Source organism: Scyliorhinus canicula, chromosome 3 (genome assembly GCF_902713615.1).
Source record: "Scyliorhinus canicula chromosome 3, sScyCan1.1, whole genome shotgun sequence".
Classification (NCBI taxonomy): Eukaryota; Metazoa; Chordata; class Chondrichthyes; order Carcharhiniformes; family Scyliorhinidae; genus Scyliorhinus; species Scyliorhinus canicula.
The window spans coordinates 133,956,150-133,977,037 of NC_052148.1; the positions used below are offsets into that span (position 1 = coordinate 133,956,150).

The 20,888-nt window shown below is 43.6% G+C and overlaps 1 protein-coding gene across 3 annotated transcripts in view; it reads right to left on the reverse strand.

The window, feature by feature from the left end:
- The window catches only part of n4bp2 (NEDD4 binding protein 2), a 116,074-nt gene that overhangs the window by 74,640 nt on the left and 20,546 nt on the right, over window positions 1-20,888 (reverse strand). For all 3 annotated transcript variants that reach the window (XM_038791379.1, XM_038791377.1, XM_038791378.1), the window contains exons 2-4: window positions 18,090-19,599; window positions 9,456-9,580; window positions 5,344-5,432 (exon numbers count right to left, since the gene is read on the reverse strand). In XM_038791379.1, coding sequence (XP_038647307.1) covers window positions 5,344-5,432; window positions 9,456-9,580; window positions 18,090-19,599 — 1,724 coding nt within the window. The remainder of the gene's footprint in view (window positions 1-5,343; window positions 5,433-9,455; window positions 9,581-18,089; window positions 19,600-20,888) is intronic.

Consider the following 20,888-nt stretch of genomic DNA (forward strand, 5'->3'; position numbering starts at 1 on the left):
TTTTTTCCAATTAATGGGCAATTTAGCGTGGCAAATCCACCTAGCCTATACATCTTTGGGTTGTGGGGGTGAAACGCACGCAAACACGGGGAGTATGTGCAAACTCCACACAGACAGTGACCCAGAGCCGGGATCGAACCTGTGACCTCGGGGCCATAAGGCAGCAGTGCTAATTACTACACCACCGTGCTGCCCAATCAGCTTCCCAAGTTAAAGTGTATTTTCCATTCTCGCTCGTAAGAAAAATTATGAAATCAGCTTCATCAGAAAAAAGATTAGCATCTGATGCATCACTAAAAATAACTAGCTTTATGTTCTTCAGGTCATCAAAGGTTGAGGACACATTTATCAGATATAATTTTTTAAAATATTTTATTTTCCTTAAAACATTCTCCACTTTAATGTTTCAATGTAATGTTTAACTCCAGCATATCAAAAGCAGCATCAGGTATAGTCTGATTGCACAACCAGTTCAACCACCTATCAAACTTTGCAATTGCGCTGTCACTTCATTAAAAGATGTGCAAGGTAGGTGGACTGGCCATGCTAAATTGCCCTTTAATTGGAAAAAAATTAATCGGGTACACTAAATTTATTTTCAAAAATAAAACACCCAAGCCTTTTCCTTTGTGATACCAATAAAACTTTTTTGCTCCAATATGTTCACGGAATGTGGGTGTCACTGGCTAGGCCAACATTTATTACCCATCCCTAATTGCCCTAAAGAAGATGGTGGTGAGCTCTCTTGAACTGCTGCTGTCCATGCGGTGTAGGTACACCCAGTGTTGTTAGGGAGGGAGTTCGGGCAGTTCAAGGATTTTGACCCAGCAAAACTGAAGGAATGGTGATTATAGTTCCAAGTCGAGATGGTGTGGCTTGGAGGGCAATTTGAAGAAAGCAGTGTTCCCCTGCCTTTGCTGTACTTGCCCTTCTAAGTGCTGAAGATTTAGGAGGTGCTGTGAAAGAAGCCTTGCTGAGTAGCAGCTGCAGTGCATCTTATAGATGGTACACATAGCTGCCACTGTGCATTTGTGGTGGAGGAAGTGACTGTTTAAGGTATTATAGTCATAGAATTAACAGTCATACAGTACAGAAGAGGCCCTTCGGCCCAACAAGTCTGCGCCAAAACCTCATGGTGGAACAATGGTTACCATTGCTGCCTCACAGCTCCAGGGACCTGGGTTCAATTCCGGCCTCGGGTGACTGTGCGCAGTTTGTACTTTATCCCTGTGTCTGCGCGAGTTTCCACTGGGTGCTCTGGTTTCCTCCCACAGTCCAAAGGTGTGCGGGTTAGGTGGTTTGGCAATGCTAAATTGCCCCTTAAGTAGCAAAAAGGTTATGTGGGGTTGCTGGGTTACGGGGATAGGGTGGAGACGTAGGCTTAAGTAGGGTGCTCTTTCCAGGGACCGGTGCAGGCTCGATGGACAAAATGGCCTCCTTCTGCACTGTAAATTCTATTTAAAAAATGCACTAAATCTACACCTATCCCGCTTTCCAGCACTTGTACGATAACTTTGAATGTTATGACATTTCAAGTGCTCATCCATGTACTTTTTAAAGGTTGTGAGATTTCCTGCCTCGAATACCCTCCCAGGTCGTGCATTCCAAACTCCGACCACATTCTGAATGAAAAAATAGGTGGAAGTGGTGCCAATCAAGTGGGATGCTTTGTCCAGGATGGTATCATGCTTCTCGAGTGTGAGGTGCAATCATCCAGGCAAATGGCGAGTATTCCGTCACACTTACGCCTTGCAGATGGTGAACAGGCTTTTGGAAGTCAGATGTAAGAATTCTCTACATCTGATCTGCTCTTCATAGAATCATAGAATTTACAGTGCAGAAAGAGGCCATTCAGCCCATCGAGTTTGCACCGGCCCCTGGTAAGAGAACCCCACTTAAGCTCACACCGCCACCCTATCCCCGTAACCCAGTAACCCCACTGAACGCAAGAGCAATTTATCATGGCCAATCCACCTAAGCTGCACATCTTTAGACTGTGGGAGGAAACCGGGATACCAGGAGGAAAGCCACACAGACACAGGGAGAACGTGTAGACTCCGCACAGATAGTGACCCAAGCCAGGAATTGAACCTGGGACCCTGAAGCTGTGAAGCAACTGTGCTACCTCACTGCTCAAATTATTGCTACAATATTTTAAATGTTCAGTTTCTGGTGAATGGTAACGTCAGGATGTTGGTTGTGGGGGATGCACTGTGAGAAATGTCATTAAATGTCATGGGAAGACAGTTAGATTCTCTTCTGCTGGATATGGCCATTGCCTGGCACGTGTGAGACACAAATGTTACTTGCTTATCAGCCCAACATTACCAGTCAGGAATCTGCCTGGTAAATCATTGCTGCATTCCTCCTTAGCAAGAACATCCTTCCTCGGATAAGGCAACCAAAACTGCACACAATATTCCAGGTGTGGTCTCACCAAAGCCCTGCAGCAAGACATCTCTGTTCCGTATTCAAATCCTCCCGCGAGGAAGGAAGGCCCCATAGTATTTGCTTTCTTTACCGCCTGCTGCACCTACATGCTTACTTTCAGGGATCCCAAATTGAATTTTGCCAAATCTTATTGTTATGATTTTGGTCAAAACCAGTAACTTTTTTTCAAAAAGAAATAAGAAATCCGAATTATTTACTGAAAGAATGAAGCCACAAGATTCCTCTGCTTAAAGCAGACAAATCTTTACTATACAAGAGTCAAACAATGCATATACTAAATGCTATCTTGGGTCCTCCTGTAGTCTAAAAGCCAAAATCAACACAAGTTAAACATTAATTAATAGGAAAATTGCAATCAGTTATAAGTAAATTATAAATTAAATGGCAGCTATACTAAGGCAGACAGGGTTCTGAAGAACAATCCTATTGGACTCAACTTTTTTCTCCACAGATGCTGCCAAATCCACTGAGATATTTTTTAAAAATTAGTGTACCCAATTAATTCTTTCCAATTAAGGGGCAATTTAGTGTGGTCAATCCACCTCACCTGCACATCTTTGGGTTGTGGGGGTGAAACCCACGCAGACAAGGGCAGAATGTGGAAACTCCAAGACCCACTGAGATTTCTCAGTATTTTTGTTTTTTTTCGACTGAGACAGGTCAGGCTTGGCAGTTCACTCAGAACAGATGTCATGAGTCTATGTCACAAAGTCCTTCAAATTGCTGACCTCCTCACAAACAATTTCAGTTCGCTTCTTCTAGGATTTAGCTCTACACCCCGCCAACAGCAGACTATAACCAGGCCCTGTACCACAGGCACAGTCTCCACTAAATATGGTTTGCAGAACTTCACCAATTCAGATTACAACGGCCTGAATGGCATTGATCCACTAATGTTTTCTTCAAGCAATAGAAACAGCTACAGTAACTGAATATTAGCCTATACTCAGCTTCTAGATCTAGCCTCTACCTTCTTCAGCCTACCTGTACAGCACCACTGGGATCATCACCTTCATCTGGGCTCTGATAGCAAGTGTCCTTTATTTAATAGTTTCAACCGTTTCAATTTCCCCAGAAATCTTGGTTTGTAATTTCATAAACTGGGGTCAGTTTTCTATGTTTCCCTTTCTGGTTTTTCTTTTCATTTATGGCCTGGCTCAATTAATACAAAACCTGCAAAGTGGCAGAGTTGGATTGCCACTCCACTCCTATGTGTTTAACTGGAAATGAAGCTGCTCCTTTCTCATTTGTCCTTCTGACTCAGGCCAGGTGAGAACAGTGTAGTCCAATGGGTTCCTAAGGCCTTCTGCCGAGTACAGCTGAATTAGAAGCAAGGAAAGCCAGGCCTCATTTTTTACGGTACTATCTGCTGTAAAACATGTACCTTTAAAGGTCCAGCCATTCTCGAATCCTGGGAGACGGTAATTGTATGTGTGTCACTGGAGGGTGTCGGGTTGGGGTGGTCAGGGAAGGCTGTAAGCCGGTCCTACGGAGAAGTGGGGGGGTGGGGGGGCAGAAGTGTGGCAGTGGAGAAGGAGCAGGGCCTTGGGGATTAGAGTGTTGTGTGAGGGACAGAGTGTGTGCATGCGAGAGAGAGAGATGTGATTGAGTGTGTGCAAGAGATGAGAATGAGTGCGTGTCTGCACGCAAGAGATGAGACTGTGTGCATGCGAGTGATGAGAACGAGCACGTGTAAGTGTATGTGTGTAATAGATGTGTGCGCGAGTGATGAGAGTGTGTCGAGAGTGTTTGTTAGTGTATGAGAGAACTTTTTAAATTATGGTAAATATATATAAGATATTGAAAATACTTCTATGAATTGGGTTATTCCATGTTAAGACCTATTGTGTAAAACAATATATTTTTTTTAAGTTTGGCTCTTCAACACAATAAGAATATTTCTTAGAGGTTCCTTCGGTACTAATGGGAGGTCAAAAGGGTTCAGTGGCTGGAAAAGTTTGGGAAACCCTGCTTTGTATAACTTTCAAGTGGCAAAGAATCTTTAGCCAAATTTAAAGTGGAATATTTAAGCTTTGTCTGAAATAACAAAGAATAAAAATAACTAAAAGTTTTGATAAATACGGGAGCAAATCAAATTTTATAGGAACAGTTATATATTCCTCTGTAATGTTGAGCGATACATGGGGCGGCAGAGTGGCTAGCAATTGCTGCTTCATGGCGCTGAGGACCCGGGTTCAATCTCGGCCCTGGGTCACTGAGTGTAGTTTTCACATTTTCCCCGTGTCTGCGTGGGTCTCACCCCCCTCAAACCAAATATGTGCAGAGTAGGTGGATTGGCCAAATTGCCCCATAATTGAAAAAAAATAGAATTGAGTACTCGGAATGTTTTTAAATGTTGAGTGATACGTTACATAAACAAGGTGAGTAGACACAAATGTAAAAATTATTTTGAATAATTTTATTAAATAGCTTCAATATTTGGTTTTAACATACTATAATGAGCTTTGCCACATCACACAGGTTGCTTGCTCACCTTCTTTGCCAGGACTCCAGTGAGCGTGTGGTATATTATAGCTACTTTTCCCACCTCTGGCAACAGATGTGTTGAGAAAAATTACACTAAAATTTAGCCGTTCAGTTATTAAATTGCAGCATTTCTATTACAAATTCATCGAACACTGGGTATTTTTTGTGCCAGAAACCATCAATTCCCTCTTCAAAGCACAATTGATTGAACAGCATCAGAAAATCAAAAGGTAACTCAAGTTCCAAGGCATCATTACATTATTTCCAGCCCACCTTGTGCTTACAAACATTAAAGTGACAAAAGATGAAGCAGCATTTCATATTTCAAAGAAACTGACATTCTTTATAAGATATTTACAGAAACATTCAGAGTACACAAGACATTTACAAATAGCTTTTACTAACCATAACTATGTAAGGCTTCATCTCCCAGGCCTGTGTATTTGTGTTATCGATTATAACAGGAGAATAACCTTCCTCCATGGCTTCTTTGGCTGAAATAAAATATGATTATAATTAAATTTTACTCAAAGGTTCAAAATGAATGACAACATGTGCATATGACTTGAGACTCAAGTTTTAAATTGCAATGGTCAATAATCTTAGCTTATCTGCTCATATTTACTTTGAATCTACTATAGATGAAAATATTACACAAATATTTCAAAAATAGAATTTAGGAATATGTATAAAAGGCAAATCTCAGTTTCCACCAAGAGCCTTTTTAAATAAAAAGGCATCAGTTTTCTGAAAAAAGTAATGTTTCTTTTGTAATCCCTCTTGGATTGATTTTCCACTGAAATTGAAGGGGGGGGGGGGGAGAGGGGAGAGAGGGGGAAGAGAGGGGGTGGGGGGGAAGAAACCGTAGCACCTGGAGGAAACCCACGCAGACATGGGGAGAACGTGCAGACTCCGCACACACAGGGATCCAAGGCGGGAATCGAACCTGGGACCCTGGAGCCGTGAAGCTCGAGAGGCTAAATGATAACAAAGAAATTAATGGAACTAAAATCCCCAGGACTTGTTTGTTTCCACCCAAGGGTGTTAAAGAAGTAGAGGAGCACATTGGAGATCTTCAAAATTCCCTAGATTCCAGAGTTGTCCTTCCTGGATTAGGAAATTGCTCATGTCACTCTGCTTTTTAAGAAGGGTGAAAGAGGAAAACCAGGGATCTACAGACCACATATGTGGTGGGGAAATTGTTGAAATCTATAATGAAGGGTGGGGTAACTAAACACAAATTTTCAGTGAAACATTGAGAGCCAACATGGATTCATGATGGATAAGTCGTGCCTGACAAACCTCATTGCAGTTTTGAAGAGGTGACCAAGGTAGTGTACAGAGGAATGGCTATCAATGTTATTTATGTGGACTTCCAGGAGGCAGTTGATAAAGTCCCACATAAAAGACTGTTAACTAAGAGGGAAACCCATGAAGTTGAGGGCAAATTACCGACATGGCTGGGAAATTATGACAGACGACAGAGTGGGGATAATGGGTAAGGTAAGTACTCTGATGGCAGGATGCGACTAGTGGTGTAACACCACAGGGATATGTTATGACTCATTATTCATCAATGACTTGGATAATGGCATAGAAATTCAGATATCCAAATTTGTTGATGACACAAAGCTGGATGGCATTGTAGACGCGCATAAAATTATGAAGAGATATTGATGGACTAGGTGAATGGACAAAACTGTGGTCGATGGATTTCAATGTAAGCATGAGGTTATTCATCTTGGACCAAAAAGGATAGATCAGGGTACTTTCTAGATGGGTATGAGATAAATTCAGTGAATATGCAAAGAGATCTGAGGGCTCAGTTGCGTAGAGCTTTAAAATACCACAACCAAGTGCAGCAAGTAATCAAGAAGGCCAATGGAATGCTGGTGGTCTTATCTAGAGGACTGGAGTATAAGGACGCAGAATTTATGCTGCAGCTTTACAAAACCTCGGTTAGACCCCACTTGGGAGTACTGAGCAACTCTGGGCACCACACTTTAGGAAAGGTATTTTGGCATTGGAGGAAGTTCAGCGTAGATTTACAAGAATGATACCTGGACTTCAGCGATTACGTTATAAGAGATTATACAATTTAGGCCAATTTTATCTAGAATTGAGATGTTGAGAGGTGATCTAATCAAAGTTTACAAGATAGTAACAGGAAAAGACAGGGTAGATAAAGATACTGTTAGATACAGTTGGAAATTATAGAATTGGGGGGCATCGCCTAGAAATTATGGCCATACCATCGAGAGCTGTTGGGAAGCACTTCTATACAACACTTCTACACAAAAAGTGTGGTTGAAGTTCAGAACTCTCTTCCACAAAGGGCAATTGATGGTAGATCAGTTGTCAGTTTTAAATCTGAGCTAGATAAATTTTGGTTGAGCAACGGGATTAAGGGATATGGGCCAAAGCCTGATATCTGGAGATAGGCCACAGATCAGCTCGGAGTGGGTCAAGGGGCTGAATGGCCTCTTTTCCTCTGTACTCCTCTTCCCATGTGAGAAAATAATATGTCAAGCTTGCACTGCATCCCAACATAAAACCATTAGTGCCCCACAACCTCAGTTTTATTTTACTGACTAAATGAAAACCATAAGCTATCCTATCTCACTCTTGTCAGCCTTAAAATTTAAAGATGACACTCAGCATCTTTTTAAAAATATTTTTTATTCTCCTCCTTTGTCACATTTTCTCCCAAATTTACACCTAACTATAAACAATAATCAGTAACAAATGTAATGTCAATCCCCATATCAATAACAATGATCCCATCCTCCGACCAAACCCCAAACATTGGCCCGCATGTTAACATAAACAAATGACAAAAAGGAATCGGGAATCACCCATAATCACCATTAACACATACAGTCCCCCCCCCCCCCCAACCCCACCCCTAACATTGGATGTAATCTAATTCTCGAAAGTGCATAATGAATAACGCCCATGAATTGTAGAACCTCTCCCCTCAGTTCAAATTTGACCTTTTCAAGCATTACGAATTACAGCAGCTCCCCCCCCCCCCCCCCCCCCACCCCCCCTGCCATGCCACGGCACAGGGTGGAGAGGTTGATCTCCACCCAAACGATATCCACCTTCGGGCGATCAATGAGGCGAAGACTACAACATCTGCCTCCAACATTTCCAACCCCGGCTGGTCCGACACCCCGAATATGGTCTCCCGAGGGCCCGGGTCCAGTTTCACGGTGCACCACTTCAGAGATTCCCCCCCCACCCCCGCAACGTTCACACACACCACCTACCCCCTCAAAGAGCCGGCTCATCCTCGCCCTTGTAAAGTACGCTCTATACACCACCTTCAACTGCATCAGTCCCAACCTTGCACACGAGGTGGAGGCGTTCACCCTCCGCAGCACCTCAAACTAGAACTCCTGCTCCATATCCTATTCCTCCCACTTTGCCTTGATCCCTTCTAGCGGCGCCTTCTCCTCCTCCAAAATAGCCCCGGAAACCGCCGATACAACCCCCTTCTCCAATTCCCCTGTCGTCAGCACCTCCTCCAGCAATGTGGAAGCCAGCTCTACTGGGAAGCTCTGTATCTCCCTTCTGGCATCTCAAACCTGCATGTATCGAAATATTTCCCCCTGCTCCAGCCCATACTTCGCTCCCAGCTCCTTCAATCCCGCAAAACAACCCCCAAGAAATAAATCTTTTCGTGTTCTCATCCTTTCTCCTCCCATCTTCGAAAATTACCATCCCACTTCTCTGGCTCAAATCTATGGTTCCCCCAAATTGGCATTTCCCTTGACCCTGCCCCACAACCCAAAGTGCTGTCGAAACTGCCTCCAAATTCTCAACAAAGCTATTACTACCGGACTCCCCGAGTATCTCCCCGGGGTTGTCAGGAGCGGCGCTGTCCCTAGCGCCTTCAATCCCGACCCCCTACCCAAACTCTCTTCCATTCTGACCCATTGGGAGTCAACCTCTCTGGCCCAGCTCAGTACCTTCTCCACATGCGCCGCCCAGTAATAATACATCAGGTTCGGAAGACCCTAACCCACTGGCCTGCCTTCCTCTCTGTAGTAGCACCTTTTTAATTCTGGCCACCTTCCCTCCCCATATGAATGAGGTAAACATCCCTTCAATCTCTCTAAAGCAGCTCCAGTATTCCCCCTATTGGCACACTTGGTTCCGACACGTATAATAACAAGTCATTGTCATATAAGGACACCCAATGCTCTATCCCCCCGCACTATCCCTTTCCATACCCCCAAACTTCTCAATGCGATGGCCAATGGCTCAGTCGCGAGTGCAAACAGCAGGGGGACATAGGCGACACTCAGTATCTTGAAGGCATTCCCAAACCTGCCCATTTTGAATAAGAATTGTACAATGATAGCATCATTTAATTAGTTTTTGAAATTAGTAAAATGACAAGTTAAAGATGGTTCACCTAACTGCACAGAAAGCATTGTAATGAATGCTTTCCCTCCAGCACACTGCAATAATGTCTATATTAATCAAGAACATTATGCAAAATTTCTCACCTCTTGCTTGGTTCCACTGATGAGCCTCTCCAATCAAACTAGGATCAAACTGATAGTGTCCATTTCGACAAAAATATTCATCGGTGCTGAAAATCATTCCATTCGGTTCCTGTTGAACAAGCATGCTGTCCAAGTGCAATGCAAACTTATTAGTTGTATGTGGAACTATACAATAAGCTTGCATTAGAAAAAATGTTCTTTTGCAACTTCTAAATAGATTTTACTTGTTTCCACTATTAACAAAATTTTAGTGCAGGTGAGTGCCATTGGGTCCTTATTGCCTGCCTGTGCTGAGAAAACAAGCTTCATTTAGTGAATACTGATCATTCACTTCGGCATCCAGCTTTTTAGTTTCAAAGAATACAGTCCTAGCTGTTCTCGTCTTATTGCCTGTACCACAAGTCCCTCAATTTTTGCTATCATCGCAGACTGGCATTGCACTGGCTCCTGAACTAGTGATTAGCTCCATTATCCAAAAGCAAGTCAGTATTGCATCTTGTGTTTGTAGCATCAAGTCAAAAAACAGACCCAAATACATTCTACAAATTCCACCTCATTTAAATCTTGCAATAGAATAACAAAATGATTACAGCACAAACGAGCATTCAGTTCACCATATCCATGCAAGGGCGACTCAACTAATCCCACATGCCTGCCTTTATCCTGTAGCCTTGCAGCTTTTCTCTCTTTAGGTATTTACCCAATCCCCTTTTGAAAGCCACAATTGAACCACGCTCGATGACTTCTGATTCTCAACCATTCTGCCAACAGAAACTGTTGCTCTCTATCTACTCTGTCGAAGCCTCTCATGATATTGAACACCTCCGTCAAATCTCCTCTCTTCTCTAAGGAAAACAAACTAACTTACCATGTAACTGAAGTCCCTCGTCATTATCGTAAATCTTTTCTATACAATCTGTAAAGCCTTCACATCCTTCAAAGTTCAGCACCCAGAATTGTAGTTGAGGATGAACTTGGGTTATTAAACTTGTTCAGCTTTTTTGCTTTCAGCATAGGATGCTGTGTTATCAGCCTGCACCTGCCACCTTCCACAATTTGTGAACAATGTTCACAGGTTTCTCTGTTTCTGCACCTGCTTTAGAATTGTGCCCTTTTTATATTGTCTCTCCTGGTTCTTCTTATAAACATATACCACTTCATTTTTCTCTACATTAAATTTCATCTGCATATTTTGAATTTGTGCCCTGTACACAAGTTCAGATAATTAACATGCATTAAGAAAAGCAGTAGTGCAAGGACAGACCACTGCTCAAAGTATCAACAACTGATCCTTGTATCTACCACTGGCAAGTCCCACTGTGTATTTTCTTCAATCTGTAAAACAACTGTTCGCCACTATTGTTTCCTACCATTTAGTCAATTTTGTATCCATACTGTCACTTCGGCTTCAACTTTGTTGGCAATCCTATTCTGTGGCACATAGATCAAGTTAATCATATTACCCTCATAAACCCTCTTCTGTTACCTCAGGAAAAAACTCAAACAAATTAGATAAACACAATTTACCATTAACAAAAAGTGGCATCCCTGATAAATACAAGCAAATCTCCTCTCCACCCCATTTACATATCAACTGTAGGAATCTCATCAGCCTTCTCTAATATTTCTGGTTTGCAATTTATTGCTGGTAACATTGTTGATATTACAACAATGGTCGCACACTGAAATAATCAGGATTCCATGTAACAATTGTTCTTATGCTGTTGAATGGAATGGGCAATTTTTGTGAAGGAGAGTTGGCCGAGGTTAAAAGGGCTAGATTAATATTTGGTGGTGCATGGAAAAGTGAAAGACAGAAAAGATGTGGGAAAGAAAAGAGGGCAGTAAAATGGCTCTTTCTTCTTCCTTCCCTCCTGGTTGGGAGGGAAAATGAGTGGTATTAGTGTACCTTCCTGTGACTGTCAGCACCAATTCTGCTTTCAGTGGGGTGGTAACATATCAGATTGAAAGTATTGACTTTGCTCCAAATCTTGAAGGGAGGGTGATGTATGAATATAGATCCAGCAGTTCACAAGTCATATTCCGATTCCTACTGACTTGATTGAGGGTTGGTCCAAATGCAAGGGGGCTATTCTGATTTCGTTTCCAACCTCACTTTTGCTTCTATGAGTTGGAGAGAGTTTGAGTTAAAATTAGAGGTCTAAGCACAGAAAACAATCCTTCGGTCCACGGCTGGATTGGTCAAAAAAGAAAACACCTCTAACTATTCGAATCTCATTTTCCAGCGCTTGGCCAATCGCCTTATTTGCCTTGGCATCCCAAGTGTGCACTTAAATACTTATTAAATGTTATGAGGATCCTTGCCTCTACCACCCTTGCAGGCCATGAGTTCCAGACTCCCACCACCTTCTGGATCAAAATGTTTTTCCTTACATTCCCTCTAAATCTCCTGCCCCTTACCGTAAATCTATGCTCCTGGCCACTGATCCCTCCACCAAGGGTAAAAGTTTCTTCCCGTCTCCTCTATCGAAAGCCCTTATAAATCTCAATCATACTAGTCTGGGGGCATTGGTAACTGCACCTCTGCTGCTCCTGCCGGTACGGTACTCCACCAGCCCCATGGTGGTGGCGACCCTGAGAGTTTGGGGCCAGTGGAGGCGGCATCGGTCTGGGCCCCAATTTGTGATAATCACCAGTTTGCCCCGGGGAGTATGGATGGGGGGGGGGGGGGGGGGGGGGGGGTTTGGGTTATGGCGAAGAGCGGGGATTGAGAGGATGGGGGATGTGTTCATAGAGGGGAGCTTTCCGAGTACGAGGGCGTAGGAGGAAACCTTTGGGCTGGCGAGGGGAAACAAATTCAGGCACCTGCAGGTGCGAGACTTCCTTCGTAAACAGGTGTCAACCTTCCTGCTCCTACAGCTGAGGGGGATTCAGGACAAGGTAATTTCCAGAGGGTGGGTAGGTGAGGGGAGTGTCTCGGACATCTATGAGGAGCTTATGGGCCGGAGGAGATGCAGACCGAGGAGCTGAATCGCAATTGGGAGGAGGAGCTGGGAGGTGAGATAGAGGATGGTCTATGGGCAGACGCGTTGAGTAGAGTCAACACGTCCGCTACATGTGCCAGGCTCAGCCTGATACAATTCAAGATCGTTCATCGGGCTCACATGACAGTGACGCGGATGAGCAGATTCTTTGGGGTGGAGGACAGGTGCACAAATTTTGCGAGGACCAGCGAACCATGTCCACATGTTTTGGACATGTCCAAAGCTTAGGGGATTTTGGCAGAGGTTTGCGGACGTCATGTCCACAGTGTTAAAAACAAGGGTGGCGCCGAGTCCAGAGGTGGCGATTTTCGGGGTGTCAGAAGATCCGGGAATCCAGGAGGAGAAAGAGGCAGATGTTCTGGCCTTTGCTTCCCTGGTAGCCCGGAGACGGATACTATTGCCATGGAGGGACTCAAAGCCCCCGAAGTCGGAGACCTGGCTATCGGACATGGCTAGCTTTCTCTGTATGGAGAAAATTAAGTTCGCCCTGAGAGGGTCACTGTTAGGGTTCACCCGGAGGTGGCAACCGTTCGTCGACTTCTTTGTGGAAAATTAATCGACAGGGGTCAATAAGGGTGGGACCTGTACGAAAGGTAAACAGCTTTTGCACTGTTTATGGTTTCATGTATATTGTTCATTTTGTTGTTACTATAACAAAAATACCTCAATATAATGTTTATTAAAGTAAAATCTCAATCATTGCCCCCCTCAGTCTCCTCTGTTCCCAAGGAAGACAATCCAAGTCTATCCAATCTTTCTTCATAAGGAAAACTCTCCCGCCCAGGAAGCATCCTGGAAAATCTCCTCTGCACCCTTTCCAGTGGTATCACAACCCTCATCCAATGTGGATTCCAGAACTGCACACATACTCTAGCTGTGGCCTAACCAACCTTTTATACAGCGCCAGCATAACCTCCCTGCTCTTAATCTCTATGTATGCCTCTGTTAATAAAGGCAAGTATACCATATACCTTCTTAACCACTTATCCACCTGCCCTGCTACCTTAAGGGACTGTATATGTGCACACCAAGGTCCCTCTGATTCGCAATAATTCCCAGGGTCCTGCCATTCTGTATTCCCTTGCCTAGTTTGTCCTTCCAAGTGCATCATCTCGCACTTCATAGAATTTACAGTGCAGGAGGCCATTCGGCCCATCGAGTCTGCACCAGCTCTTGGAAAGAGCACCCTACCCAAGGTCAACACCTCCACCCTATCCCCCATAACCCAGTAACCCCACCCAACACTAAGGGCAATTTAGCAGGATTGAATTTCATTTGCCACTGATCAGCCTGTCTATCTCCTCCTGTAATCTAAGGATATCCTCTTCGCTGTTGACCATTTCACAAATTTACAGATCAACCCTCCAACATTATGGTTCATATTAAAGGTTTTGACTTCAAACAGCAACAGCCCCAACACTGATCCCTGTTGGACTCCAATGGACACAGGCATCCAGGCAGAAAGGCATCCAGGCAGAAAAGCACCCCTCTACCATCACCCGCTGCTTCCTGTGCTCAGCCAAATCTGGATCCAATTTGCCAAATCTCCTTGGATCCCATGGGTCTTTGCTGTCAGTCTCCCATGTGGGAATTAATCAAAAGCCTTGCTGAAGTCCAAGTAGACCATTTAAAATGCATTTCCCTCCTCGACACACCTAGTCACCTCTTTGGAAAATTCAATCACGTGGGTCTCGCATGACCTCCCCTTCACAAAACCATGCTGACTATTCTTGATTAATTGTTCTTGATTAATCCAGTATTCACTCAAGAAAAAGATAATATTGTGGAGGAGAATGCTGAGACCCAGGCTATTAGAATAGATGGCATTGAGGTGCGTAGGGAAGAAGTGTTGGCAATTCTGGACAAGGTGAAAATAGATAAGTCCCCGGGGCCGGATGGGATTTATCCTAGGATTCTCTGGGAAGCCAGTGAAGAGATTGCTGAGCCTTTGGCTTTGATTTTTAGGTCATCATTGGCTACAGGAATAGTGCCAGAGGACTGGAGGATAGCAAATGTGGTCCCTTTGTTCAAGAAGGGGAGTAGAGATAACCCCGGTAACTATAGGCCGGTGAGCCTAACGTCTGTGGTGGGTAAGGTCTTGGAGAGGATTATAAAAGATACGATTTATAATCATCTAGATAGGAATAATATGATTAGGGATAGTCAGCATGGTTTTGTGAAGGGTAGGTCATGCCTCACAAACCTTATCGAGTTCTTTGAGAAGGTGACTGAACAGATAGACGAGGGTAGAGCAGTTGATGTGGTGTATATGGATTTCAGTAAAGCGTTTGATAAGGTTCCCCACGGTCGGCTATTGCAGAAAATACAGAGGCTGGGGATTGAGGGTGATTTAGAGATGTGGATCAGAAATTGGCTAGTTGAAAGAAGACAGAGAGTGGTAGTTGATGGGAAATGTTCAGAATGGAGTTCAGTTACGAGTGGCGTACCACAAGGATCTGTTCTGGGGCCGTTGCTGTTTGTCATTTTTATAAATGACCTAGAGGAGGGCGCAGAAGGATGGGTGAGTAAATTTGCAGACGACACTAAAGTCGGTGGAGTTGTAGACAGTGCGGAAGGATGTTGCAGGTTACAGAGGGACATAGATAAGCTGCAGAGCTGGGCTGAGAGGTGGCAAATGGAGTTTAATGTGGAGAAGTGTGAGGTGATTCACTTTGGAAAGAATAACAGGAATGCGGAATATTTGGCTAATGGTAAAATTCTTGGTAGTGTGGATGAGCAGAGGGATCTCGGTGTCCATGTACATAGATCCCTGAAAGTTGCCACCCAGGTTGATAGGGTTGTGAAGAAGGCCTATGGTGTGTTGGCCTTTATTGGTAGAGGGATTGAGTTCCGGAGCCACGAGGTCATGTTGCAGTTGTACAAAACTCTAGTACGGCCGCATTTGGAGTATTGCGTACAGTTCTGGTCGCCTCATTATAGGAAGGACGTGGAAGCTTTGGAACGGGTGCAGAGGAGATTTACCAGGATGTTGCCTGGTATGGAGGGAAAATCTTATGAGGAAAGGCTGATGGACTTGAGGTTGTTTTCGTTAGAGAGAAGAAGGTTAAGAGGTGACTTAATAGAGGCATACAAAATGATCAGAGGGTTAGATAGGGTAGACAGCGAGAGCCTTCTCCCGCGGATGGAGGTGGCTAGCACGAGGGGACATAGCCTTAAATTGAGGGGTAATAGATATAGGACAGAGGTCAGAGGTGGGTTTTTTACGCAAAGAGTGGTGAGGCCGTGGAATGCCCTACCTGCAACAGTAGTGAACTCGCCAACATTGAGGGCATTTAAAAATTTATTGGATAAGCATATGGATGATAAGGGCATAGTGTAGGTTAGATGGCCTTTAGTTTTTTTTTTCCATGTCGGTGCAACATCGAGGGCCGAAGGGCCTGTACTGCGCTGTATCGTTCTATGTTCTATGTTCTAATCCCTGCCTCTCCAAGTGCAGATTAATTTTGTCTCTCCAAATTGCTTCCAATAGTTTTCAACCACTAAGGTTAAACTAACTGGCCTGTAGTTTCCTGGTTTATTCCTTCCGCCTTTCTTGAATAATGGTTGGAGAACTCTATCCTTCCTCGTTCTGCTTTTGTTCTCCAATATGGAGGTCAATAACTGGCTCATATGGGGTGGCAGATAGTAGGGGATAACAGCCACAAGCCTTTGCAGGTCTAGTCAGGCAGAATTGCATTTCAGGAGCTGTCAATATTATTTCTTTAATGCTGCTTTATAGGTCTCCAGAGGCTGCATTTTCTGATTCCTTAAATGGAATCTTCTCTACATTAGCATTTATTCTGCACTTGGACTGTTCATTTTGTTTTGCACGTTAATCAAAAATCTGACTAGGGACAAAACAGTTTTAACATTTCTTGACAGGTCTTAACATTATAAATGCCATTCTGTCATGTAAGGCACAACAAGTATTGCAGATAGATAATCCATCAGACCTGGAACGTTATTCTCCCCATGTTTGTGTGGGTTTTGCGCCCACTGCTTTCCAGTTAACAGCTCGGGAAATGTCTTGTTAGAAGCTATAAGTTACTACTCAAAAGGTGCCAGTCAAGGATGTATTTATTAGGGAAAAAAAGGATGTATTTATTGATAATATAGCTGCATATGTGCCTTGTTCACGATTGGAAATGAAATGAAATGAAAATCGCTTATTGTCACGAGTAGGCTTCAATGAAGTTACTGTGAAAAGCTCCTAGTCGCCACCTTCCGGCGCCTGTTCGGGGAGGCTGGTACGGGAATTGAACCGTGCTGCTGGCCTGCCTTGGTCTGCTTTAAAAGCCATGTTGTCGTGGGAGTGTCCCTTTAAGAAATGTTTTTGACTTATCACATGGCTTCAGTGATGTTATTGTGTAGGTGGAGCTGAGCTATGGATTTTACTTTTGAGTTTGGACTGGCTTTGAACTACACAGGTTGAAAGAAGCGTTTCTCTATCTTCATTTTAAAAGCTGTTTCTCGACTGCTTGATTAAGATAATTGTTTTCTGGAAGGAATTCAAACCTGCTGTTTGGAAAGAGGAACAAGAGTATTAATAACAAGTCTTATACCAGTAAGAATACCGTGTGCTGGGCCACACCTTTGAAAAGGGGTTTCTGGTTTTACTTGGATTTTGTTATTGAATTGGAACAGTTAAGGGGAATTCATTCAGGGTTATATATAGATTACTGTAGCTGTGTGGGTTCTTTGTTTATAGTTGATAAAAATTCTTACTGTGTGTGTTTATACAAATGTTAACTAAATTCGTAGAATAAAGCTTGTTTTTTTATTAAAAGCGCCCAAGAAATCTGTTGAATAACACCTGAAAGACTGGCTCTTGTGCTCATCGTAACCAAAATTAATAAACAGTTGTAGGTCAGGTGAACTCCATGATATAATTTGGAGTTTTCTAAACCCTGGCCCATAAAGTCCAGCACGGACCTGGCAATTCTCCCACTGTTTTTCCACTCGTTCTGCGGGTGTTTCGCATGGCGCCGCTGCTAGCCCCTCACCATTGCGCAAATCGGTACGGGTGCGGCGCCGATTTTCCCATCGTGAAACAACGCGGATCCTCCATTGGCGTCAGCACTTTGACGCAGGAATGGAGAATCCAGCCCATTATTTCCTTTTGCCAACTGAAGTAACTGCTTCTCAAAAGGGAGCTTGCATTCATTCAATGCCTGTGTTGCAAGTAGAGTCACTGTTGGAAACTTGGAAATCAATTTGTGAATAGCAGGGTTCCACAAACAGCAATGTGATAAATGATCTGTTTTAGGGATGTCAGTTGAGGGATCAATGTTAGCCAGGGCAAGAGACACCTCCCCACCACTTCAGGTTGTAGTGCTATGGAATCCACCTGTCCACAATTTAACATTGCATCTGAAAGCTAGCACCTGACAGTGTAGTATTTCCTTAAATGTTGCTGCACTCAAATGTCACACTAGTTTACTTGAGTGTCTGTAATGGGATTTGAAGTAGAAACCTTCTTGCTCACAAGTGAAAGTTCCGTGATTAAATCCACTGGTTGTAAACTGGTTTCTCTAAAAATATGATAGTGTTACATAAAGGTAAATGATTTTCTTTTCCCTCCAATGTGCCTCTTAATTATGAAAATAAAAGAAATATATAGTTGTCATACCTGGCTAGGGTACTTTTCCCAGATCCAGGTAATCCCCTCATCAAAATTAACACTTTAGATATTCCTTGTCTCTTCCGATTCATATGCTGTGGCAACAGATACTCGCAAGTCTGTGACTGCTGAATGGCATGTTGATTTAACCACGGTTTTAAATGCAAGTTGTTGGCACCCAATCGCATCGTCTGAGGTGGATCAGGACTATATACAGCTCCTGCAGGACTCCATGGTGAAACAGTACGAGGCTTTGGTTTTACAGGACTCACAGCCACAGGGGTGACAAAAGTCTTTGGCATACTCATAGGCTGGAATTCAGGAGCCCATGGATTCCATGAGATGGGAGATGTATTTGGAACATTTGTAAAGAGCACGCTATGGGAATATTGAGGATAGTTTGCTTCCCCACTGTTCGTTAATTTGGGGAGTATTTCACCACTAGCATTTTGCCCTACATCAAACCAGTAAGGAAAACAGGTTGTGTTTTGTTGCATGTTGTTTGAATTACTCCCTTTATTAGCTAATGGTTTTACTGAGAGAGTACTGCTTTTTGGCTGTAATTCATTTGTTCCTTTATATTGCTGAGGTTCTTCAAATATTTCAGTGTTTTCTGCTGACAGATTCTTGTTTGGTCGAAACCATGATATTTGACTTCCACCTGTTCCAGAATATTTTCCTACTACTTTAGTAAAAATGCCACTACTTTGTGATGATTCAATTTCCTGGTCCACTGTATTTGAGTGTAGTTCATACTTTTGACTAGAATGCTCCGAATCATCATATTTGGTTGAGCCAATGTTCACAGAAATAGCTGATGATAGACTGTTACTTTCACTTTGATTTGTCCAAATATCTGCACTACTTGTGCTTGTACTGCTTGGAAAAGCAACTTCAGGCTCAATGGAAGACTTGTTGCTGCTGGGTCTTTCAACAGCTTCTGAAGTGAACTTGCCATATTCAAACTGAACTTCTGATCTTTTCTCAAAGATGTTGTTTTCACAACCAAAATATTGACTCAAATTTTCTTCACAGTCTTCTGAATTTAAAGCAAATGGCGAGTGCCCGAGACTCACCCTATCATCTGCTCCTGTTTGCTGTTGATCTGACATATGACTGAAAGAGTCCAAATTTGGCTCAAGTAGTTGAGGCAACCCGTCACGAACACAGAGTCTAGAAAACTGGCTGATCGGAGAATTATATCGGTTCATAAATGGCTGGTACTGTTGATATGATATGAACTGTTCTGGGCCAGTTTCATAATTTGCATTTGTGCTATACTTCTCCAATTCATTTTCAGTGGAAGGGTCCAATTGTTGAGTTGAATGAAATCCAGATGTTCCAGTACTTTCAGAAACAACTGAATTACTTCCATGGTCTTTCATTACTACGTTGCTGTCACTATTAACTTCACCATCACTCAGGACAGCTGCCACATGATCAAACCCGGTGAAACTGGAAGACGTGACACCTTCAGCTGCATCAGACAGTACCAACAAAGAGTCCATCGCATCATCAGCTGGACAAAACAAAAGAGAATCATCACATAAGTATGCTAATCAAACAAATTCAGAACGTAAAAAGAAATATGCATACAAAAATGTCTTTTGGTATTATTAATACATCAGACAGCCAGGTCATGGAAAGTAAGGAGCAAATTTCAAACATTCCCTCTTAAAGAGGAAACGAATCAGGATTATTACAAGAGACCAATTATTTAACAGTAGCTTGTATGTGTTGGTATATTAATCCACTTAGTCTCGGGTGATGTGTTAAATTGGTATATGGTCGACTTCCGGTGGTGGCATGGAGGTGAAAGTCTCACCTTGGGTGGCTCTTGTTCGAGGTTCTGGTTTTTGGAGTTTAATGCCAGGGGCAGTTTTTGAATAAGCTGATGAAGGAGGGGAATGTCGAAGATCCATAAAAAAGTTGCTGGGAAGAAGGGGACAAACAAAAGTTTGCTGTTGAGCGAACATGTCAGCCCGGCAGCAGGAAAAATGGCAGAGGCTGGATTGCTGGTTGAGGCCCCACCCTGAGCAAGGAGAGAAGTTGGAGGGGGTGGAGGAAGCTCTGTCGCAACATAGTCACCAGTTCACCTCGATGGGGGAGGAGCTGCGGAGGGTAGAGGCCAACAAAGGACTCAGAGCCAAGGTGGAGGACTTGGAGAATAGGTCGAGGCGGCAGAATGAGAATTGTGGGCCTGTCTGAGGTGGTGGAGGGCCCGAGGCCGACTGAGTACTTCGCGAAGATGCTGGCAGAGTTGTTGGGGGAGGGAGAAAAACCCTCCCGGTATGAATTGAACAAGGCTTACTGGTTGCTTGGGCCCAAGCCGAAGACAAACAAGCCGCCAAGGGCAGTCATAATTTGTTTCCACAAATTACATGTCAAAGAGACGGTCCTGAGTTGGGTGAAACAAAGGCATGAGGTGCAGTGGGAAGGAGCTGGTATTCATATATACCAGGACTTAACTGCAAAGGTGGCGAGGAGGTGGTGGCCTGTGGTTGGGTGAAGGTGGCACTCTATAGTAGGTGGAGGTATAGCGTGGTCTACCCGACGAAGCTGATGGTGACCCATAATTCGAAGGACTTCTACTTTGAGGCGGTGGAGTAATTCATGAAGGCTGAAGGACTGGGGTTAAAATGAGATGAGACTGGGGTTTGGTTCTGGACTGAAGGAAAGTGGGGTTGAAATGCTGTATACAGCCTAATTTCTTGTTTTGGGGTGTGTATTTGTTCTGAATGTTTGGGGGAGGGGAACAGTTGGGGGTTTAGTTTTTGAGTTGGTGGGTGGGGAAAGGTAGGGTGCCCT